Source organism: Haliotis rubra, unplaced genomic scaffold (genome assembly GCF_003918875.1).
Source record: "Haliotis rubra isolate DU_JTF1 unplaced genomic scaffold, ASM391887v1 Scf344, whole genome shotgun sequence".
Lineage (NCBI taxonomy): Eukaryota > Metazoa > Mollusca > Gastropoda > Lepetellida > Haliotidae > Haliotis > Haliotis rubra.
This window is the reverse complement of record NW_025767018.1, coordinates 783,373-809,027: the sequence shown is the minus strand read 5'-3', so window position 1 is coordinate 809,027 and position 25,655 is coordinate 783,373. Positions and strand designations below refer to the sequence as shown.

At 39.4% G+C, this 25,655-nt stretch overlaps 1 protein-coding gene across 2 annotated transcripts in view; it reads left to right on the top strand.

Moving 5' to 3' along the window:
• The window catches only part of LOC124284772 (gastrula zinc finger protein XlCGF8.2DB-like), a 54,480-nt gene extending 48,988 nt beyond the window's left edge, over window positions 1-5,492 (top strand). For both annotated transcript variants that reach the window (XM_046720887.1, XM_046720886.1), the window contains exons 2-3: window positions 3,534-4,478; window positions 4,821-5,492. In XM_046720887.1, coding sequence (XP_046576843.1) covers window positions 3,717-4,478; window positions 4,821-5,066 — 1,008 coding nt within the window. In that variant the 5' untranslated portion in view covers window positions 3,534-3,716 and the 3' untranslated portion in view covers window positions 5,067-5,492. The remainder of the gene's footprint in view (window positions 1-3,533; window positions 4,479-4,820) is intronic.
• Window positions 5,493-25,655: the final 20,163 nt, after the last annotated feature.

Here is a 25,655-nt window from a genome sequence, read left to right as displayed (position 1 = left end):
CCATTCTGGTGTTTCTGAATATCACTTTCAATGTCAAATTACAAGTGACATAACCATGTGAATGACGGTGGCTCCCACGTGATCGAAGCACATAAAAATCTTGTGCGTGATCATGAACATTGTGCATGTTTCGTAAAGAGTCGTTGATGGTGCTACATTTCAGTAACAATTGTTTGGCTCAGCAAAACACATTTTGTCAGTTATTTATCGTAATATACAGGTGTTGCTTAGCTTTTTATCATGAGTATATTAGCCATTCATAAGGTGATGAGTATACTTACTCCTTCATCAGATGATGAATATACTTATTCGTTCCTCAGGTAATGAATATATTAACACCTTCAGGTGACGAGTATACTTACTCCTACATCAGGTAAATGATAATATACTCATGAAAACGAACAAAGGAACACATGAGAGTACAAGTGTTCCTGTATTTATTTCCACAGTTTCACCCACAGTGCAATACATGCCTTGTCAAGAAACCTGGAAAAGAATAAAGGAACACTTGTATTTTCATGTGTTCCCTTATTCATTTCCATGGGTATATATACTGTTTTCATCAGGTGAAAAACATTGCTACTTTTTGCATCAGGTGAAAAAAGATACTTACTCCTTCACCTGAAGAATTCATAGAAATTGCACCATCAGTTGAAGATTATAAAGATAATTAATTCGTGAACTCATTCATTGTTTAATGCCTAAATTCAATAAGTCTTATTAATAAACTGTATTTTGTAGGCAAATATTCAGGAGTAGTACAGAAACTTACATGGAACTGTCAAGGTGACAGCAATAATCCAATACATGGACCACTGAAAATTCACCTGTAATTTATTTGAAAACAGCTATTGAACGAGCAGGGGTGGTCGGTCAGTCTAGATTGGAAATACAATCATTTTAATTGGCTAAAAATGCATGAAAATTCGTTGTAAACAAGCAACGAGATATGGAACACGTGTGTTACTATTTTAGGGAGGGTATCCCCTTCGGGTCGCAGGTCACATGATTGAAAATGGCGCTGCTTATATGTGAGAGATCGACTGAGATGTTTGATGGTTTGCAAAGGTTAATTTTTTGATATTTTGATGACGAAAATAGGGCGCAGGTATAAGTACAAACAAGTCATTCACGTATGTTTTTCTTGCGCAAAAATCGTAATGGGTGCACGAAAGTAAGACAGAGGACTTCCTCCATTGCGGCCTATGGAAGTGATGCATAGTGTTCCTATTAATGAACCAGGTATGATGCATTCTTACCTGAGGAGTGTAGGATTAGGGACCTAATACAATATGGCAGGTAGGTGTTCGGTGTACCAGCATTTCAACAGCATCATATGTGTTCATATGTCGGCTTGCTGTTGTCACATACACAGAACATCCTCAAAAAACTCCAGGGTATACGTTACGATCACTCTCCACTATACCCTGGATTCATCCACGGCTTGGCCCGATGATTTTATTACCTCCCTTGGCTGTCTTTTTATCCAATCAGGTGTCTACGCTGGAAAGTTGAGCGAACCAATCACAACTCACTTACGCTTCTTAAATTATTTAACCGTTTAAGCTTGTCAACATAATAATATATTGTTGCAGATGTACTCTGAAAGAGGTAGAAGGAGTTCTTTTATATGGTTTTTTAAAGATTCAGATCTGTCAGTTTGTCTGTATTATTTCCCAAAAAATCTGAGTGGTACTGTGAACAAACCTTCGCGACTGCGACCGCTATCTTTGTTGACACTGGCAAGCTCGGATGTAACGGCGGCTTAGCTGATTGGCTACTGTGAGAATGCGGAGCCAGCAAAGGGAGGTGATATAATTATCGGGCCAAGCCGTGGATGCATCCAGGGTATAGTGGAGAGTGATCGTAACCTATACCAAGGAGATTATCGAGGATGATACACAGAAGTGAATGGGCATGAATATGGTTATTGTAAATATCATGTACTGTGGACTCTGGCAATATCGGCCTCTGTAAACACTGGCACTCGGTCTATATCAGCACAAAGTTTCAGTCCTGGCAGAAATGCACTTAATTATCATTTAGAAACATCTGTAAACATCTGCATCTGTCTACACAGGATGTCGGCATTCTTTTTTCAGTCCCAACTAACAATTGTTTTGAAAACAAATCTGTAAAAGCCGGCACATGAAGGACGGTGCAACCCTATGATGCAATTAGGTCCTAATGATGTAACAACACAATTCGCGGTACTCCCGAGATTATTCAGAAATGGAAAGTGTCAATCAGTATATTGTTAATTAGTGAGTGGTACGTGTTACTTACATAAAGTAATTAACTCTTTCAACACCAGTCAACCAGAGGCATTTACTGCCATAACACCGAGTTCCCAGAGACTCGAAGGTCATAGATGAAGCCTATGTTTATGAAGAAAATTATTACAAGAAGATTTCTTAAATAATATGTATGGTCGCCTATTTCCCGATATCAGTGGCTTTCTGCTCGGTAACATGACAAAACAATGGAAAATACCTCCGTTTTCGAAGCTTCGTGAATAACATGTGAGGCGAATCGTTTGATGGCTGGTATCGTTTGAAAGCTCTGAACTTCAACATTATCACTATACCCTTACCGAGAGTATTTTCACATTTGTAAGAAGCGATTTTTATTGGATACAGATTGGTTTCTAATGACGCTTTTTCGCCACAGTCTGCTATAAGGGCCGTGATTGGTCAAAATCAGACTCGTGACCTAAGGCAGCCAATCGTATTATGGCAATGGATACCGTCCTCGTAAATGAAAACTTTTAGATTTAGACGAAAGTTTTGGGTAAAATAATGTTTTTCTGAACTTATTAAGCAAGAAATCGCTACATGGAACTTATTGGACGTATCGTGTTAGGTTATGACCTGTGACAAAAATGCTTCATAGATATATTTTCGCATTAAACATCGTGTCTGTGCGTGAAGAGATCTTGTCAGTGACTTGACTTACATTACATGATCGCACAAAAAGAGATGGAAATATTAATTTTATATGTAGGTTTGACAACTTTTATGAATGCTATTGTTGATTTTATTCATTAGTTTATTCAGTTTGTTTAATGATTTCCTCGAAACATGTTGTTAATGCTAAAGTGACAGTACGACAGTGAACTTCCCGTGTGCACCTGCGTCATAAGCAAACTTGCAACCTGCCTAAACCGGCACTGCGTCAAATCTGGCATTTTTATTTGGTCCCGATTGATGCTGGTATTGACAGAGTACACTGCATCTGAAACATGTCTAAAATGATATCATAGAGAATTTTATAGCCCTAAGTCTTTCCATATCATATTGTGTATGGGGCGTTGGGGTAGCCGAGTGGTTAAAGCGTTGGCTCGTCACGCCGAAGACCCGTGTTCGATTCCCCACATGGGCACAATATGTTAAGCCCATTTCTGGTGTCCCCCGCCGTGATATTGCTGGAATATTGCTAAAAGCGGCGTAAAACTAAACTCAATCAGTCATATTGTGTATGGTGCCTACTCTAAATGTTATAAGAGTGTGACAACTGGTTTCTTATGTTTTCAGTAAACACGATAACATCCACAGATTAATGATGGAAGTTGCAATCCACAGAATCCTTTCTCTATCACTAAAACAAATGAAATCCGTCTAACCCGGAGATATCAAGAAAGATTTTTTATTGACATCTTAGAAACAGGTAATCTCAAGGAATAACCCATCAATGGAACATTAGAAATAGGTGATCTGATGAAAGAGCCTGTTATTGGAACCCTGAAATTTATTGATCTGATGAAAGAACCCATTATTGGAACCGTGGAAATGGCTGGGAACGAGAATCATGAAAAACATACTGGTCCAACAAAGCAGTCTCATGCATGTTGTGAGTGCAGTAAAACATTTTCTAAATCAAGTGACTTCAAAAAGCACATGCTCTGTCACAGTGAAATCAAGCCTAATGAGTGTGTTGAATGTCGGAAAACATTCACACACTCAACTGCTCTTCAGAGACACATGAAGGCTCACAGTGGAATCAAGCCTTATCAGTGTAATGTGTGTGAGAAAACGTTTATTCGATTAAGTTACCTTTCAAAACACATGAGGATTCACAGTGGAATCAAGCCATACGAATGTGCTGAATGCGGGAAAAAATTCACGGAATCAAGTACTCTTCAGAGACACATGAGGATTCACAATGGAATCAAGCCATTTGAATGTATTGAATGTGGGAAAAAATTTACACAATCAAGTAACCTGCAGACACACATGAAGCTTCACAGTGGAATCAAGCCATATGAATGTGTTTTATGTGGGAAGAAATTTACAGAATCAGGTAACCTGCAAGTACACATAAAGATTCATAGTGGAATCAAACCTTATGAATGTGGTGAATGTGGGAAAACATTTACACACGCAAGTAACCTGCAGACACACATGAAGATTCACAGTGGAATAAAACCATATGAATGTGTTGAGTGTGGGAAGAAATTTATACAATCAGGTAACCTGCAGGTACACATGAAGATTCATAGTAGAATCAAGCCTCATGAATGTGGTGAATGTGGGAAGAAATTTACACAATCAAGTAACCTGAAGACACACATGATGAAGATTCATAGTAGAATCAAACCCTATGGATGTGATTAATGTGGGGAAACATTTACACAATCAGATTATCTTAAGGATCACATGAGGATTCTCAGTGGAATCAAGCCTCATGAATGTGTGTTGAGTGTGGGAAGAAATTTACACAATCAGGTAACCTGAAGACACTTGAACATTCACAGTGGAATCAAACCTTATCAGTGCATTGTGTATGAGAAAACATGATTTACACAATCAGGTGAACTTCAGGTACACCTGAGGATTCACTCAGGAATCAAGACTTATGAATGTGTTCAATGTGGGAAAGAAATTACCAAATCAGGTCATCTGCAGAGACACATGAGAATTCATACTGGAATCAAACCCTATGAATGTGTTGAAAATGGGAACACATTTATACGATCAGATTGTTTTAAGGGTTATATGAAGATTCACAGTGACATCAAACCCTATCAGTGCATTGTGTGTGAGAAAACATTTATCAGGCACACATGAGGTTTCACAGTGGAAGCAAGCCTTATCAGTGTATTGTGTGTGAGAAAACATTTATTTGATTAGGTACTCTACAGGCACACATGAGATTTCACAGTAGAATCAAACCATATGAATGTGTTGAATGAGGGAAAAAATGTACACAATCGAGTAGTCTGCAGACACACATGAAGATTATCAGTGGAATGAAGCCTTATGAATTGTGTTGTGTTTGGAAAGTATGTACAGCTGCAGGCACCCTTATGATACACATAAGGAGTCAAAATGCTGTCTTATCAATGTGTTGAATGTGGGAAAACGTTTACACTACCAGATACTCTTAGCCAGTAAACTTTTAAGAGGATTTGAGGTAGAATCAACTGATTGTTGAGTATTAGTGTAGTGTATACATAGCAAGGAGTGAGATTAATTAAAGTTCTTCAGTGTTAACCTGGGGTAACTTGTGGCAATTCAATGCTTACAGTCCAAACTTTTATAACATGGAGAAGGTGGAACACATATGCTGAGACACACATCTTAAACTGGTTTTAAAAAACTGCCATTGTACATTTCCAGTTTATTGAGTGAGTGAGTTTAGTTTTACGCCCCTCTTAGCAATATTCCAGCAACATCTCGTTGGGGAGACACCAGGAATGGGTTTGTCACATCGTATCCATGTGGGAATTGAACCCGGGTCTTCGACATGATAAGTGAACATAGCAAGGTGTAATACAGTTCTCCAGTGTTAATCTGGGGTAACAAGGCAATTCAATGCATACAGTCCAAACTCACATAACTTGGAGAAGGTGGAACACAACAATTATATGCTGAGACACCAATTTTTAATGAGTAAAAACTGAAAGAAATTGTGCCTTTCTGTTTTATTGAGTGAGTGAATTTAGCAATATTTCAGCAATATCACAGCAGGGGACATCTGAAATGGGCTTGTCACATCATATCCATGTGATGAATTGGACCTGGGCCTTGGTATGATGAGCGAAAACACTGACCACTGGGCTACCCCACCACTGCTGTTGCATATAGTGTGAACATGACATGTTATGTGATACATTATCATTACCGTGGTTGCATTTTTATTTACTTTTTATGTATTTAAGCAATCAAAGTTAACTTTCCCTCACACATGTCACAGCAGGAATATACTATCCACACCAGGTTAAGAATAATAATATTCAGTATGAAAGTGCACTTATTCCTGACTGAATGAATTAAACAACTTTCCATGACATCACTTCAAGGCTGCCAGCTGGAGTATGGCACACCAGGGACTCAGTCAGTATACAGATCTCAGGGCAACCAAAAAAAAGCTGTAAGTCAGAATGAGCTAACTTTGGTTAATGGTTGATTAGGATTATGCCTTGGGCAGCATGGTTTCAAACGGGCCATTTCTTCACTTTTGAGAGACTACAGTGCCTAATCATGACGTGTGTGACAAATGAAATACAGTTTGTGACAAATGATGTGTGTGCCAAATAGCTAGTGTGATTTGTGACTAATGATCACACATGATACATGTGTCACAAATTACATGCGTGTGAGAAATAGTATACATGTATGTAACAAATGACGTGTGTGACAAATGAAATACATGTATTTGACAAATGATATATGTGACTAATGACGTGTGAGACAAATGCTGAAACAAATATCTGCTCATGATATAGTCACAATTGTACAATCGACTCTGCTTTTGGCAGAGATTTCTTATGAATGTGGGAAGGGTTTTGTCGCTTCTGTGTAACAAATAACGTGTATGACAGATGATATATGTGTGATAAATGATGTGTGTGACATGATATTTTTTACAAATGACGTGCAACAATTAATGTGACTGACGACTTGCGTATATAATCAAAGTATTATCATCTAAAAAGGTGAACACTGAAGGAAATGGGCAGAAGGAATGGATGGATGGATGGAAGTGTGTGTATGTACATCACTTAGTGTATATGTGTATGGGTGTGTGTCTGCATGTCTGTATTACAAAGAAAAGACAACTGCGAACACTACACAGTTTACATGGTTAACCAACATAACATCAGTAAATGTTACCTACCCTCATCGAAATGATTTACTAAGAAATAGTATGCTCTTTCCAATGTTTAGTTCATGATTGTAGGTAAATGAACACGGTGTTGAAGAAACAAATGAATTCAAGAATGACGAGGATCTGGACAGAGATTCCCATGAGGAGATGGTCAACCATCACTCAGTAGTTCAATTGTCCAGTAGAACACCCCACAGTCGGTAATCAACCAGCAGTTCTACCAACTATCGAACAACACCCAGTACCCCCACCCCTCACCCCTGTCGATTTACACTCAGCAGTTCCAGTAGTTCCACCTACTATCGATCATCTTCTAAGTAGTTACCCTTTCCTTCAGTCGTACATCACCCAGCAGTTCCACTAAAACAACTCCATCTTGATGTTCTCACCACTGTTGATCACCACCCAGCAGTTCTGCCAACCGTTTATCATCACCTAGTAGTTCCACCAACCGTCGATCATCACCCAGTTGTTCCTCTCACTGTCGATCATCACCCAGCAGTTCCACCAACCGTCGATCATCACCCAGCAGTTCCACCAATCGTTGATCATCACCCAGCAGCTCTGCCAACCGTTTATCACCACCCAGCAGTTCTGCCAACCGTCGATCATCACCCAGTAGTTCCACCAACCGTCGATCATCACCCAGCAGTTCCACCAACCGTCGATCATCACCCAGTAGTTCCACCAATCGTTGATCATCACCCAGCAGCTCTGCCAACCGTCAATCATCACCCAGTTGTTCCTCTCACTGTCGATCATCACCCAGCAGTTCCACCAATCGTCGATCATCACCCAGTAGTTCCAACACACATCGATCATCACCCAGCAGTCCCCACCCCCAATGTCCATCATCAACAAGGTTTTGGTCAGGCTGACGTTCAATATATATTGAATTCTGTTCTATCGTTGTTGGGTGTGTCTGTTAACACCAACTGTCGAACTTAAGTTTAACATCCTACTCCGAGATTGTTCGGTTGTCCTTTGTGTAACGAGGCACTCATCACTTTTCCAGTAATATGATGACAGTCTGTAAATAACTGAGCCTGGACCAGACAAGCCAGTGATTGACATTGCTAGCATCCATCTACGCAACTGGGATACGATGTCATGTGTCAACCAAGTCAGCGAGCCTGCCATCCGATCCCGTTAATCGCTTGTTACCTCAAGCATGGGTTGCTGAAGACCAGGTTCTAACCCCGGTCTTCACGGATCGTGTTTTCGGTCACCAAACGAGGTTGAACATAATGTTAAAAACAGCGTTTCAAAGTAAATTATTTTGTCACAGCTGGTATTAAAACAAAGTTACACAAAGGTTAGTTTTATGTTTTGTCGTGTGTTTTGGCATGGCTAGATATCCATAATTTCAACAAACGTTCCTGGGCGGTGGCGGATCCTAGAGGTTAAAGCGTTCGCTCGTCACGTCGAAGACCCAGGTTTGATTCCTTACATGGGTACAATGTGTGAAGCCCATTTCTGGTGTCATCTATGGTGATATATTGCTGAAACACTGTTAAAATGACGATATGCATTTCTTCATTGGGATGATTTGGTAATAACAAGATATATTCCTCACACAAAATTAAGCAACAAGTATTTTCAGTATAATATCTTTATCAATCTCGAGAGCGATTTTTGCCGACATGTCGCTGAAAGGTAAATATTCAAAGAATACATAATTTTTAGTGACTGTCAAATTCATTTATCTGATAACATTGACATCACCCAAACACAACCACCGTCAGAAACAACATGCAAAATGTGTGGCATGAATGTGCTCCACTGTTCACACATGCACCCTGATCGGTGTAAGCCTACCTGTAATCATTCCTCTGGCACAACAAGCGGGTCCTAACTTCATTTTAATGGATGATAATGCCTGAGAAAGAGTTGTTAACGATGTTGTTTAGATCAACAACATCACACATATGGACTGGCCTGCAAGGTCACTTGATCTTTATCCCATTGAACATGCTTGAGACATTATTGGAAGTCGTGTTTACGGTCCCCATGTTCACCCCCAGACTCTGGATGACCTTGAGCAGGCGTTGCAGAGAGAATGGCAGAACATTCCACAACAGCAACTTTAAAGGCTCATTTGGTCAATGCAAAGACGTATAGAAGCTTGCATTTGTGCTCATGGTGGTCATACGCGTTACTGAACACTGCTTCACTGTCCAAAACTGACTTGAACCTTAATGTTAACATTTTGCTCCATCAATGCAGCACATTTTGCACGACTGTTTCACGGGTACATGCTTTTGATGATTTGTAAGTCTATTATTGCTCAATACCATTTTATTCCATTTTGTTAATTGTGTGTACATGTTTCACCTTTCTATTGCATCATTCCATGATTTGCAATTTCAATAAATGAAAATGTAATGAGACTACAAATTTGTGTTGCTTAACTTTTGTGAGGAGTATAAATAAACCCCGGCGCAGGGATGAACTGATTTATGCAAAAGGTGTGATGTTGCGTAATGAGACTTGACACCTGAGGTCAGGTGGCTGATCATGTTCCGGTCAGTGTATTGAATGTCTTCCACTTGAACGGGCCAGCATTCGATCAGTGATAGAAGCCAGAATTGATATGTAATCGATTAAATCCTCAAAACAAAAACAACAATATAAGTCAAATGATTTTTGTTCAAATTGCGTTATCTAAACTCAAAATTAAGAGTTGCCTTTTGTTTCCGATGGATAGGAATGCCTCATAAAGATGTTCTCTCTGCGCTGAGGTATAAACACGTGATAAACAGAGGTTAAATTCAATCAATATATATAAACATGTGGATATGTGTTACTTTTTAAGATCTATATTTGCGTAGTTAACTTTTTGGTGATAAGTGATTTTACAAAGTTCAGGGACCCCGGCCTCTGTTGAGGTGTCAGCCTGGTTCTTGGGTATTCCGCGCAGGTGCTTCTCTGCCTTCGCTGGTATCTTCCCATAAGACAGACCTCCCAAAAAGACAGACCGCTTAAAACAACACATGAGCCGTCGGCGTGCCATCATTTCGCCTACCCTCTTATCAGAACAAATTTAACCACCACTGCACACCACGCAGGTGCTGTCCTACCGCTATAATAATGAACTCACTGTCAAGAGAATGAACTTAAACAATACACTTTGTGACGTTTAGTTTAACATCATAGTAACAACGATCATGTAACAATACACTTTGTGACGTGTAGTTTAACATCATAGTAACAACAATCATGTAACAATACACTTTGTGACGTGTAGTTTAACATCATAGTAATAACAATCATGTAACAATACACTTTGAACATTGTCAACACATAGTGTGGCGACAGTGAGGATCAGCAGTTTATTGCATCATGGTCTTGAGGTTATATCTTGAATATGTATTTAAGATTTGATACATGGCCAACAGCATCAAGAAACTGCATCACAGATCTCACGTCTGTGGAGAGCTGGGTCTCTTGATCCTCTGGTCTCGTTCTCTGTGGATGCGGGCTCGTGGTCTTCATGCTCCTCCAATTTTAGTCTGTCGCCTGGAACGTCTGTCTGCTCTCTCCATCTTCTTTAGCTCCTTAATGAACTGGAAGATGTTGGGATGTGAGCGAGCAATCAAGCCACAGTGAAAACCTCCGAAGTGGTTATTCGAATGGGGACCAGTGTGTGGGTTGAAAAATCTGGCGTCCTCTTCAACCCAGGTGAGTGAGTGAGTTCAGTTTTACGCCACTTTTAACCATATTCCAGCTATATCACGGCGGGGGACACCAGAAATGGGCTTCACACATTGTACCCACGTGTGGAATCGAACCCGGGTCTTCGGCGTGACGAATGAACGCTTTAACCACTGGGCTACCCCGCCGCCCTCTTCAACCCAGGTGCTGGTGACACAGTCGTTGAAGGCTGACACTTGCTGACCGTCGAGTCCCTGTTCCATAACCTCAACTAGGGAGACTATATAACGTTGTAGATTATCCCTGCCTCAACCCAGGCATCCTGAACCTGGTTCAATGGCAGCAATGGTAAGGTTGCTCTTCGGACGTGGGCCTAGACTGCTGGCGTGTTCATGTAGTCTCGGGACAAACCCCTTCTCCACTACCTGGCGCCACAGAGCGTGGGAGTACAGAACAGACAACAGACAACCCCTAAAAAGAGCTATCCGGGAAAACATCACTAATGGCGTTGTTGATCTGTTGTACAGATGATGTCAGTCTGGACTCGCTGCTTGAGTTGGCCAAGAAGTCAGATGTGTTCTTCGTTCTCAAAAGAGGGATGACTGAACAGCTGCAGTTACAACATGGTCTTCAATAGCACTGCATCAGTACACACTTCCAGTGTGGAGAAATCTGACATTCAGCCTATACCTGACGCCTGCATAGAGTGCTCGCTGACCACCTCTCTGGGATGTCACAAGCTCCGTTCTCTGGAGATTTACCATTTTGATACCGATTGTAGGAGACCGTGGTATTTATATACTGTGATACAAATGGAACAACTCACCATTAATAGGTAATTTAGATAATTCACTTCTAAGATAACATAAATATGACTATAATCTCCTTAGAAGTACTAACAGTATGATAAGATTTGTGTATAGAATCACAGCATTGAGATAATCTCATTCTATGAGGAGTGAGGTGGGTTTTACTCCGCTTTAAGCAATATTCCCACATTATCACAGCGGGGGGTCACTAGAAATGGGATTGGCACCACACATTGTACCCATGTGGGAATCGAACCCGGGTCTTCGCTGTGACGAGCGAACGCTTTAACCACAAGGCTACCCCACCGCCCCTCATTATAAGACAACAAGAAGCATGATTATAATCTTGCCTTAAAATACCAGCGTAAGTATGGATAATACACAATATCGATGTTTATAGAGTATAATCTCCCTTTGAGATACGAACTTATGTGTTTAGAATTAAAAAAATTATAATCTCTCTTTTGTGTTAACATTTTAATACTTTAGTACAGAGATAACTAGAGAAATGGGGCCGGTCCACTTAGTTTCCTTCCTGGTGGGGGCGAACCCAGCACTTCTAGAATTGCCGTACCGAACAAACGCCAAACACAGGTAGCTGACAATATGCGACTCAGAGATCAATGATGACGATGACGAAGTTTGCTGCCTGTGCAAGTTATTTCAGCCTGTAGAGGTGAAAAACTGTGTCTCACTTATTTTTGTGAAATGGGCGGAATGTACACACCCTAGTTGCACTCCCGTCAAAACAGTTCGTCGAGTTTTGGTGTCCATGTCACAACGAGAAAGAAGAGTGAAAGAAAGATTGTCAGTCAGTGTAGATATGTTGTTGTTTCTAAAGTGTTGTGATTTTCATATCAAAACTTCGAATTTGGACAATTGTTCGTTAATAGCCTATAACGTCGGCTTTGCTGATTTCTTTCATGAACAGTGCACCATACATTGTCGTACATTCCGGGAATCCCACTGACACATGGACCAATCAAGTGTCCGAAAATACTCGACGTCACTCTCATCGATGGGAAGTCTCCCAGTTGAAAAATGGCGGCCACTCTGTTTATCGAAGACTCGATGGAGAACGGGAATTATGTTGAAATTGATCCGTGAATGAATCATCTAAAGGTAAGAAACGGAGTTGTTTTTATTGATTCATCCACGCGATAGCATAGTATTCTTATCTGTCCGAAAACCGGGTACGCGAGGATAATTCACCCAAATCTACCCAGACTCCAGACTCGGTCATTTGTGAAGAAACTTTCTGAGAAACCGTTGCATCGTGTGTACATGCAGGTGTATGGAAAAAGTCATGGAAAAAGCCATGGGAAAAGGTCGGTTAGAATGCACTTTACCGGGAGCAGCCCACAGGCCCTCGTGTCTTTTGCGAGCATTAACCCCCTTGATGCCGAGTTTTTTCAGGCGCACATTTCATACGGTTTGAAAAGTAAACGTTTTGCGAGAATTGCGCCTCGCGTGGTCCTGGATATACGCACGGCTATAACATTACACAGAAATGTAGAATATTAAATTTCCTATCCGTTAGTATAAATATAAGTGCAACTACCTTGGCGGTTTGAGAAATAGACACTGCTAAATGTTGTCCAAATTTTGTTATGCGTTGAAAACAGTAAATTTATCCGCTTTTATCGCGAACGGATAAAAGCACTGTGCTGCGATTTTTAATGTGGCATCTTTACGGAAAGTGTGAGCGAAGAAAATGCAGCCTGATATCTGAACGACATAAATGTATATTTAATTGTGTTTATGTGCTTGTGCATAACGTTATACGCTCATCATTAAAAATGACTCGCAATAAATGTAAAACTGGATTTTCTTCTATGACGTCAAACGACGACAGAGAGGTCATACATAATGATAAGGGGCATAACTCCGTTATGCGTAACACTAGGTCAATGTAACTCAGATCACTTGGAAAGAATTTGTTGTGGATACGGACGCTATATTTTCGTTATTTTATGTTCATGGTGAACCAAACTATTCCAATTCAAAGTTCCCCAATGTGAACTGATGCACTTTGGTAGTTTCACAATTTATAAGAAAAGATGACAACGTATTACATGTGAAAGCACGTAATAGCGATTTGAATGGCCCTATCCGATATATAAAGTTAATTCTTAGATTCCCATATTCTCCTGTTTGTGTAGATGTATTTTGACTAATTTTGCATCAAGTATTACCAGAGTACTAGCCATATCTTCAAATGTAATGAAATTGCTGAAAATAATACAACATTTTAGTTGACGCCATTGCTTGTTTTATGCATTTTGCAACGCCGGAAAAAGAGACGACATTGGTATGCTGACTAGTATATATCTCACCTAATTTCCATTAATTGTATAAAAGATCTCGGCTTCTACGCCAGAATTTAACACTCTTTAGACAAAACATAAAATGACTGATTTTTCCATTTAAATAGTGTCCTGAATATAACAACAATTAGACGGTTTTACAGCCGTATCTTATTGTGAACAACACGCTAATTCCTGTTTGGCATCAATTTAACGTGAAATAAAAATAATATTTCACAACACCAATATTTTGTTTGGGATAAGAATTTTGTTTGTTTATGATTATGTAGCTATTTCTCTTCATACGTATGCAATGAAAGATGCAAAAAGATAGCCCTTTATATATGGAACTATATATTAGAATATGGATGTAAGATTTGTCCTAATTAACACATGAGACGGTATATATATTTTCAAAAAATTTCCTATAAATGTAGTTAGAGTTTGATATCCTGTCATCACAATATTATTTAATCAATATGAATGGAATATATTATCTAAAAACTATGATAGAGAATCATAAAACGCTTCCAACAAACGCCAAGACCTTGCCGATCAATATGCATCATTCTTTGTCTATAAAAAGACACAAAATTATGCAATGAACTAGACAATTCCTTTAAAGGTCACATGCAACCAAAAAATCAAACATAATTAAAACACAATTATCACTTCTTCATGACATATAACATGCATTGCTGATTATGAAAACAAATAAACAAAATTATAAGCCGTATAATCGCAAATCAAAAGTGCAATATTTTGTACTTGGGTTTACCGCCTCAAACGAAGCAGCCGGGATACCGAACCCAGTCAGAGCGGGTGGGTGTGCACTCAAGTGTAACGGCTGGTTCATTAGCAGATGCCGCCTTCACGGCTCATTGTGTGTGTAAATATAGAGATGTTGGGTTTTGTAAATACATGCTCATTTTTTGTATAACATTTTGCAATCAACAGACATCATAACATGTCATGTGTTCAAGTATCACACCTGCCTGTCTGTGTAATTACATAATGTGACAGAGACCAACTCGACCATAAATCAATGCGCTTTGTTTATGGTGTATAGCCTGATTGGTGTTAAGTTCAAATTGCATGTGGTCAGTGGTCGTGAGTTGTGTATTGAATATTGTGATTAGCAGACAGGCAGGCAGACACACAGGTGTCAATAAAACAATACATTGAGTTTTGTCTGTGACAGCTACATATCTATATATCACAGTTAGAAATTCTGTCAACGCTTAAATAATGACATTGCTTTTGGCATCGAACTGAGAAAGTGACTTGGTAAGAAGAACGCAGGGTGAAATAGACAAATGAAATTATATAAACAGTTTATTTACTGTCATAACATATAAAAAGCTCAGCTACTGTGAGATATCAACAAAACATTATGAAAATAGCTCACACCAAAGCCTTCACCGAAAGTATTCACCAGACAGCCCGCCCAAGTTGCGCTTAACCTATTTCACTGCGCACGCGCTATGAGCTTAGTCCAGCTGTTGAAACCCGTGATTCCCCAGAAAAGTCTGGGGAAAATTAGTGAAACGCTTTGAACTCCGATTTCGCGGCGATTTTTTCATCGCTATTTTTCAACTTTATAAGTTGAATTTGCATTTTGATGCTTTGTTTCGTAAGTCCATACCGAAGGTATCAGAATCTGCAAAGTTGTGTTTTACGCTGCATGTGACCTTTAAATATGTGTGTGCATATACATTTCATACCATATATAAATCATTGTCATTAATATTATCAGTTTTACATATAAGGTTAAATTAAATCACCGCTTCATTAACCTGTTCATATGAAATTGCAATATTAGTCCAAATAAATTGAATATTGTACATCATAGGAACCAAAGTAGTTGCAGTTATGGCTACGCTTTGATCTTCTAACACTTGTGTAAAGGTTTGGAATATGGTGTATTGCACTAAATATGTCAATTTCTTATGTCAATATGGTTCAAACAATCAAAAACTTTCAAAGAATAAAACAATCAGAAACCCTATATGCACGTATGATATGATATTGAACAAGCCTAAATGTAGATACTGAAGTCAGTTTCATGAAAAAGTATCTGAACTATAATGCAAAATATACACCATAATACTGGACAGTGTAATCGGAAGGATATGGCGCATTGTGTTTACTCTTGTTCAACCGACCTTCACCTAAAGAAATTGCCTAATATGTACAACAATGTTGACGATGATATCACTACCGCTGACCGATTTCTTACAAAATGGCAGCTTTGGTGACAAGGGTACACAGGATTTTGGCGAGGACCCTTCCATTGATTCAGGGATCGCTTGCACATAAATATGAGATGTAAGTAATCAGAATGATTCTGACTATCTGTGTATTGTTATATGTTTTTATTGTTTTCACTATAAGTAAGAGAAAAGGCCAGAAATGCAGATAATTACCGCTGTCGGTCTGCGCGATTTTATACCAGTCATGGCGCCACGCTGCACGGAAACTTTGACAATTTCTTATGAATTATCAAATCATTGCATTGTATCTATTTATAATTTTCTATTTCTTGCTACGATACTCTTTCCATGCATATTCCAAAGGTATTGAGCCATTGCAAGCAATGAATAGACGGATGAATGTTGAAAAAAATTTAAAATGCTACGCGAGTGTAAAATCGAATTTGTCTTTGTTTACATTTCAGACAAACGCAGTCTTTCAAACACTGCGCTTTGTTTTCACACCCAATATGTTTCGGCCTCATTTTATCTAGACAGTTGGCATTGGTGACAAAGACCAGTTGCAGTTTGATTCTAAAATGTATGGGGAATTCATTGATGCATTTTTCGAAGCTGAATATGCAATATATGTGATGTAATAGGCGCCTCAATACCGCCTTCGCTAAACATGATTTTGTAAACACTATCCAATATGGCGGAAAGAGCTCTACGGCGCTCGGTAAGTGCATTTTCAAAAACATCCCAACTGATTCTAGATTCATCGACAACGCTTCAGAATTTTAATTAGCGCATTTCATGTAAAACTGATATGAGTGATCATGAATATGTTATGTTTGAAATTCAATACTCCCAGTAATTATCCGATTTTCACATTACAAGACATACAGCAAATAACGCTGTGAATCACGATTTCAACCGTAAAAATGGCTTACATTTTCGATGAAGCCTATTTTGAAAGGTCATTTTCAGCACTTGAACTTTGTCTAAAATAATAGTGGATGGTATCAAGAAACAGGGAATTTCCCGCAGAATTCAAACTGTGAAGTGTATTTGTGTGCGTGGATATTTTGATTTTTATTGGATTTGAAATTGAGGGTTGAAGGGGAAGGATATATATGTCCCTGTGGCATCCAGGGGTTAAAGATTTTATAAAAGATAAAAAACAATTTGAGATGACATTATGACACGGCCTGACACTTCGGTGCACCCAACCCGACTGCTTAGCCGATCGCTACGCTACCATCGCATGCAATCGATTAAAACTTAATATGAACATAGTCATGGATGATTGGCCTATCGAGCACTCATGGCACCTACCAATTCTTTATTGTTATTTCTGCAACTCGATTGAAACCCTAGTTTGACTCTCAACTAAACGATCTTGACACAAATGGCTGACGATATCCGCACAAAATGGAGGTGTGGTCGAAGCAAGCCTTCTGGTTGGTTGATGAGTCATTTACAAATGATGCTTTTTTTTGAGAAGCCATTGCTGGAAAAAAGATCTTACATTTCTTCCAATTCAAGAAGTCGATGAAAGTAAAAATTCCCCAGAATGTATAAAGAATGTTCAGATTTAGCAGCGTTGACCACCAGAGGGCTTGCTTTGACCACACACCCGTTTTGTGCTGACTCCATGCGCCGCCGTCTACACGCTTAGCGCCGAGGTTGGTGGTTTCCTACCCGAGGATTATTTAACGCCGAATTCTTGGAAACCTGTTCCAGGGCCTTGAGGGCCGTCTCATCACGAGCGAAAGTAGAGACACGGGCAGTCATTCTGGCTGTGTCTCATTGGCAGTTACGTCTTCAGCATGCCGAACTCATCATAACGTCGGACAACACCACAGTGGTTTGGTGTCTTCGCAACCAGGGAACGACTCATTCTCCATCCCTGTTACATCAGGCATTTCGATTTTTTCATCTTGTCAATCACCTGGACTTGAAGTTCATCGTCCAGCATATTCCAGGTTGCAGAAACATTCTGGCGCACGACTTTTTCCAGACCGGACAGGGTAGCACCCATGGAATGAAAGCTTCGCCTGGAGGCGTTTGACATCGTGTGTCACCTTCTTGGCCATCCCAAAATAGATTTGTTTGCCACCAGTCAGAACTCTTAGATCCGAACCTACATATCTCCGGTTCCGGATCCACAAGCACGGGTGGTGGACGCTCTCAGCGTTCCTTGGGAAAACCTAAGCGCGTGACGCTTTTCCACCCCCGGTCCTTCTGCCCAGGATTCTGCAAAAGGTCAGGGTGACCCACCATCTTTCTCTGATTTTGATCCTGCCTTGGTGGCCAACTAAGAGTTGGTTCATAGATTTAAGAAAGCTTGTCACCCGAGAGCCTCTAAGGCAGCAAGAATGGTCAAACCTGTTGATACACCCACACAGTAGGCTTCCACACCCGGCTCCAGGTCAGTTTCATCTGCACGCCTGGTACATTTGCAAAGGGCTTTAAGTGCCAAGGGTTATTCAGCTAGAGCAGAAAGGGCCATAATTTTGGCACATAGGCCTTCTACTCGAGGTTTATATGATGACAAATGGCGATCCTTTGAGAGTTTTTGCAAGACCAAACACCAGGATCCTGTTACCGCTTCACCTCAATTCTTGGCTGAATTTCTTCTGTTTTTGCGGAATCATAGACACCTCAAGGGCAGTACTATTATGACATATTTGGTGGCTTTGAACTCTGTATTGGCGGTTCCTGAGGACAGGAAGATGACCAAGATTCCAGAGTTGCAAGCTTTGTTGCGTTCGTTCCGTTTAGAGGACCAGAAGGCCAAGTTTAGGCCGCCTGCGTGGGACCTGAACGTGGTACTTCAGCTGTTACGGGAGGTGCTGTTTGAACCACTTCACGCCCTATGTTTTTACAATCTCAGCAAGAAGACTGTATTACTGCTTACGGCAGCTAGGGTGAGCGAGCTGCATGCTCTTGATGTCACTCATGTTCGTTTTGAACGGACCCCACATGGAGCCGTCCACCTGGGACTGTCCTGGGACTTCATTGCAAAAAAATCAACTCCCTCGACAGCCCGACAGGTCTTTCACGATTCCCCCTCTCCTCTGTCTTCGATTGTGGGATCTGAGGATGAGGCAGAACTTCATTTATGCCCGGTCCGTGCACTGCAGTGTTTTCTGCGTCGGTCTAAGGCTCATCATGGTGCAAGGAAACGACTTTTCATTCCTGTCTCCAAGTCATCTAAGGCGGAAGTTAGACGTAACACCTTGGCGTTATGATTGTGTGCCATCATTCTTCAGGCTTATGAAGCTGCCAACTTGGACCCTCCTCGAGCAAACAACCCTCATGAGATTAGAGCGGTAGCCTCCACGATGGCCCACCATATTAATTGTTCCATTAGATCCATCATGGAAGGCTGCTTTTGGAAATCCGATACAGTTTTCGCCAGTCACTACTTGAGGGACGTGGCACTGGAAGATGTAGACTGCATACACAGTTTTGGTCCCCTGGTGGTGGCACAGCAATCGCCATTAACTCCACGGCAGTCCTGAACGAGCCTTGTGACTTTCTAGGGTGTATGTCACCCTAGACGAGCAGGTTACATGCTGTTTGCATACGCTCGGTAGGTCAGTTTCAGATTGTAGCGTTTGCTTCTCTTTTACTGCCTTCCTACCTGGACGCCTTCCATTCCTCACAGTCTCATTTATCTTGGCAGGTGTGGTCTTTGGGATTCATCTACCATGACTACTGCCGGATTTTCTCCTGCGGTGTGAGAGGTTTCTTTTTATCATGAGTATCCCATCTGAAGGTTTGCCCGCTTCCTTTCCGTCGGATACAGATGCATTAAGGAGTAATGCAGGATAAGGTAAAAAATCTACTAAAATCTAGATATTTTTTTATATTTGTATACTTATCCTGCATTACTCAGTCTTGTCACCTGCCCATCGCTGTGCTGCCTCCCCACGATGTTTTTCTTCAGATGTTTCGATCCAGCAGTAATGTGAGGATATGTGATGTGAGCTTCTTCCGGGTGACATGGGCACAGTGCGATGGCAATATGACGGCTCGCTGAGTTGAAACAACTTCTCTTCGATGTTTCCATCGCACAGGTTCGTCTTGTCAACAGAAGTCAGTAAATGCATTAAGGAGTTATGCAGGATAAGTATACAAACATAAAAGATATCTAGATTTAACTAGTATTTAAAGTGGTTAACAAGCAGGCACGAGTCTATCATTCCAGTGAAACAAACTTTTACGGCCATGTAACAAATTTGTCATCCGACAGAACTAAGTTCTTATTAAGGATTCAAAATACCATTAATTTAACATTTGAATCTAGTCGTCCGTGAACACACCGCCAGCTGATGACAGTTACATTCCATACTTCATCGGTGAAATGCTGTTTGGCTACTTACAGTCCAATCATATCCATTTGGTAGTATGATATTGTAAGTTTAATAAACAGTTAATTGAATTATCGCAGATGTAACTTTTCATTCGAAAAAGTAAATAATTCCATTGGGTTAAAACAAAAAAATTCAAACGGAAATAATATTTCAGCAATGAATTCCAAAAAGATGGTTAAGTAATAATAGTTGAATAACCAAAGTGTTTATCTTTCCATTTACATATGTATATGGATATGTTGAAGATATATCATGTTACCTTGCTGCTAGATCGAAGTGAGTGAGTGAGTTATTATTTAACATCACATTGCTAGATCGGAGATAATGCTTGTAGGCGTGATGATCTCAGTGGTCTAGGTATGTTCTCAGACTTGCAATTTTAGCAGATACAGGCATCCCTCGCAATAATGCGGGTCTTGGGGTCCATGGATGACCCCCCGCGTTATTAGACATCCGCGTTATAGTAACGATTACATAACGCAGAACAAAGGCCAAGTAAAATCGTATTTTCCATGGACATAACGAAACTGCTATTTTGTGTATTGTGCCCAGTCAAAACTATGTCGTATTGTTGGAGGTGAAAAAAATCAAAACTTTGTAAATAAAAATAGGTGTATGTACATGAAACTTGCAATCAAACATCACAAGACATGATAATTCAATTGTTGTTCCTGTCATGCTACCTGTTATTCAACTAAGCCGGAAATTAGCAATCAGCTGGGCAAAGATCGATGTTTTGGTCCAATTTACCGGTGATTCAGTTAAAACGATCCGAAAATATAACATCAAAGAATTTCTATTCCATTATCAGAATAATTTATATGTCAAGAAGTTATTCTAACAGAGATGTTATATATTGCTATCGAATAAGTATATTGCATGTTTTCTACGAACATGTTTAACATAATAATTAGCATTGCGAAGCACTTTGGGTTACCTGGCTGGATACATTTTACGTAGGAGACAGTTTGACAAGTCACCGATGACTTCCCGTGGTACTTGATCAGCTGCAAAAAAAGAGAGTAATTCTATGAGTATGAATACTATGCCAAATAAGAGTCATAACAATGTGTTTGTATTTATCGCATGTATTTAATGGGCAAATGAACTTTATATAAACTGAGTAATTGTCATGATCTGGGTCCCATTGCACGGAGCTAGTGTGATCATAACTCACTGAGGTTACCTTATTCAAATGATAAGTGAATGCGACTAATGGCATCTGAAATAAAATTATGTCTTACATTCTGTGCTTTTGTGCTTTGTTAATAGTTTTTCCCAACAAATAGAAAACAGAATGCATAAAAGATTGAAATATCATGTAACCCAAGTTAGGCTAAATGATAGAAACTAGAGGTGAGATTGTACAGAAATTTCATGATACGCTACGTATCAAGAGATATCTGAACAATACAATTTGATATGTTATGATACATATCACAATATGTTATTTGAAACGGTAGATAGCATATAGCCATGTAAATTTTGACACAACCCTAGATTCCAAGTGAAACTGAACAATTTTAGGGTCAACAATACGCAATATGATATGTCAAAGATATTGACATGTTTATCGTCAGAGTGAGTATCACAAGTACCGATACCATGATATAGCATAACAACTTTAATAATCATGAGTCATCAGAAAATAACAAATCCCCCCAGTCCCCACACATCTCACAGTTACAAAAAGTCCAACTAGAGTTTTTTACACTACCACCATGGAAATCATGACAAGTAAAAATGCCAAAAACCTGCAAATAACCAGGGGGATACACAGTAAGTGACAATACGAGTCTCACAGTCTGTGTCGTCTGCTAGTGTAGTGCACTCACCTGTCATTGATTGGACGCAGCTCTCCTGCCGAGCATTGATATTGCTGCCTGTCGAACATCTCTCTTAGAATAATGTTTGTGTCCAACATTCCAGAAACATTCTTGCGACAAGTAATAATTAATGAAATACTCAGTGTGAGTCTTTGAGAGCAGGTCTTGACATCTCTTGAGCTCCATGTTTATATAAGGACTGAACTCTTGTCTTACTGTTTACAGCGTTTCTGATTGGTCAATTAGAAGATAAATAGTTTGGTTTGTTCAATTTCCTGGATTCATTGGAATTCAACATAGGCAAATTTAGTTTAAAACGCTAAAATTTGCCTATGTTGAATTGAATGAATCCCGGAAGTTGAACAAACCAAACTATTTATCGATATTAATAAACCAATTTGTAGTGAGAAGCCTTTTTCCAGGGAGCTCTTTGAATGTAGCGATCGTGAGCGGTTAGCCTCTCGTGGTCAGGTTAAGCTGCAGATAATGGAAAAGTCAAAAGAAGGGTTTGAGCTCCTAATGGGGAGATAGGTTAGGACTGTTCAAATGAATTGTCAATATAATACACAAACCAAATGTATTCAGTCAAATTTAAATTTGATGAGTAACATTACAATCTCAATACTGCAATGCTTCACTGAAATTGCAATTTGATGAGCATTTTTATTCTACTATCAATTCAATTCATTTTAATATGTCATCACTACCGTGGACTGGTCCAATCAAGGATGACCACAAGCATTTGAAGTTAGGCCTACTGTCGATTAGCAAGCTGACTTTAATGGTAGAATTGTGTATGCCTGAAACATTCCCATCATCTGGACACAATTGAAGAACTTTGCAAGTGTGAAAAGGGCCAAGATGATGAAACAGTGGCAACGCGACGCGAGAATCGACGTTGGCGATCAGACCCTGCAAAATGGCGAGTACTACCTTTCTGTACACTGCTGGATTCGATTGCAGTATGATTATAAACTTCCATGACGATTCCGGCATGGGATAGCATAATGACGTTGCTGTTTCTCCCAGTGATTTGTGTATGTGTGTGGCAACAGGCATTCTTGGATATGTTTGTCATCATTTGTGACAGTGAATTTTGCCAGCGTGAAGGTGAGGTGTACTTAACAGAATGGGATATCATGACAGATTTCGATGTTGAAAAACGATACATTATTGGGATTCATGTGGAATTTGTCCTACAATTTGTGGATGAAACCGACACAAAAGGTAAGATTTCAACATTTTAATTGTTTTGATATGCTTGGGCTTGTGTCAGGGGATTTCCTAGACTGCATTAGTACCTTTTCATTATTACCGAATAGTATTTATTTTTTGCTGGTATATCATGATATTATCATTCAGTGTTAGATCAGATGTAAATCATGTTGAAAGCTGTTTTTGAGAAAAATTCTATATTTGCTTTTATGCCTTTGATAATTCTGTTTAGAAGCCATGTGACAGTCTAGCGAAAGGGAGGTAACTAACATGTAACTTCCTTTTGGTTTGTTTATAAAATGTTAAACATGCACACCTCTGAAGAAAATTGTGTTTCTCTCAGTTGCTTTCGATAATGACCCATAAATTATTTCCTCAGGCATTCTCATCAACCTTAGCAAAGCGGGACTGTGGAGGGATGCACAAGATGGAGCGGGTCAGGTTAAATTTCAAGTGGAAACGATCGAGAGTGCTGGGATTGGTGTATTTTGAAAGATCAATATCTAGAAACAAGTATCATTAACTCCCAACTTGGAATATTATACCAAATTAAATACACGAATGCTTGAAATTTGCAGAGCAGTTCATTTGTGAATAAACATCATTGAAGGATATTATTTTATGGCTCTTTAATCACTTTACTATTATCTGATCACATATGATTATGTGCCATGTGATTGTATTCACCATCATCTTTGAATAATTCTTCCAAGAATTTGTCGCTCTTGTTGTATCAAAATCCCAGAAAGAATTTGAGGTGGTAATGTTCCTCAATTAAAATTCAAGTGCAAATAGTACGGTATTAGTGCCAACGTTAATGTACTTGCGGTTATTAGGCCATCATTTTCAGGTATGTCGAACAATATTGACAAGGGTAATTAACCAATCAGATTGCTTGGAAAGCACTCACTATTGGGTTAACAATTCCATACGATCCGTCGCGCATGAAATAGGGAAGTTGCAAAACTTAACAGGTTGAGAGCTTGTCAAAGTTGATGCAACGTGGGTTTTCTCACATTGATCTTGTCCTTTTGAGCAGTGATAAAGCCAATGAATTATTTATATCATTCATTTTTTTATAAAGCCAATTTTTATTTTCATTTTTTTTATTTTATATATGAGCCTGACATTTTGGTACAAAGACAACCATACATGTCGTTGAAAAACATATGTTTAAAACTTGTCTCTCAAAAAAGGTTCTGATGCTGGATCTTGAGGTGCTCCAGGTGTTTAATGATATGGTGTGTCACTCCTTATGATCTCTGTCATCTAAATGATATATATATGGAAAGGCATAAATTTAGATAATGCAATATTATTTTGTAATTGGATTGATTAAAGATAGATCTAAATATGTTCACATGAAGACTTGTTTGAATTATTTCAATGCAATGTTTAGAAAATTATGGGTTTGATGAAAATATTGTGGCTAAATGGAATAATAATCGAATATATTCATTGCTTTTAACCAAATTTACGCAAATTTTATGGTGTATATCATCTGTACAGTGCTTGAAAGACATCTATTTGCTTTTTGTTTTGCTTTGACAGGATGATGAATTAGTCAGCCTTTAAATAATTAAATTTACTATTTTTCCTTATCCTGACTCATGCTTAATTGCTTGTCTTCCTCCTCTTGCGAACATAGTGGAACACTTGTATCTCCTTATTGAAGCTCCCTTCAATAAAAGCGTACGTAAAATCACTAATCACTACTCACCAAGAGTTATCCCTGCTTCCTGTTTTGGCGGGAAACTGGCGCCACCGTTCCCACATACTTCATACTCTCCTTCTTCGCCCAGTGAGCAGGTTGTGAGAGCCCCTGTCTCTCCTTTTATTACTTAGTTAGTTACCTCTCTTATACTATTATAGAGGTTTAGCTAGTATCCTTCAACAATATGGTTTGATATTTAATCGTATTTAGCACTGTTTATTCACGTTGTAGTCCGTGTTTGTTCAGTTGTTTACATTCATGAAAAACTGTTCCAAATGTAGATTACGATTCTCTGCTGCTGACCCTCATCAATTGTGCCCTAGCAGCACGGTACCATGTTTTTCAGCTCACGCTGCAATTATTGCAAGTATTTAACTACTTGTGCATTTAATAAATACCTTCTTTGCATCCTTAGACGTGCTGCAGATAGGTCGAAAAGGGTTG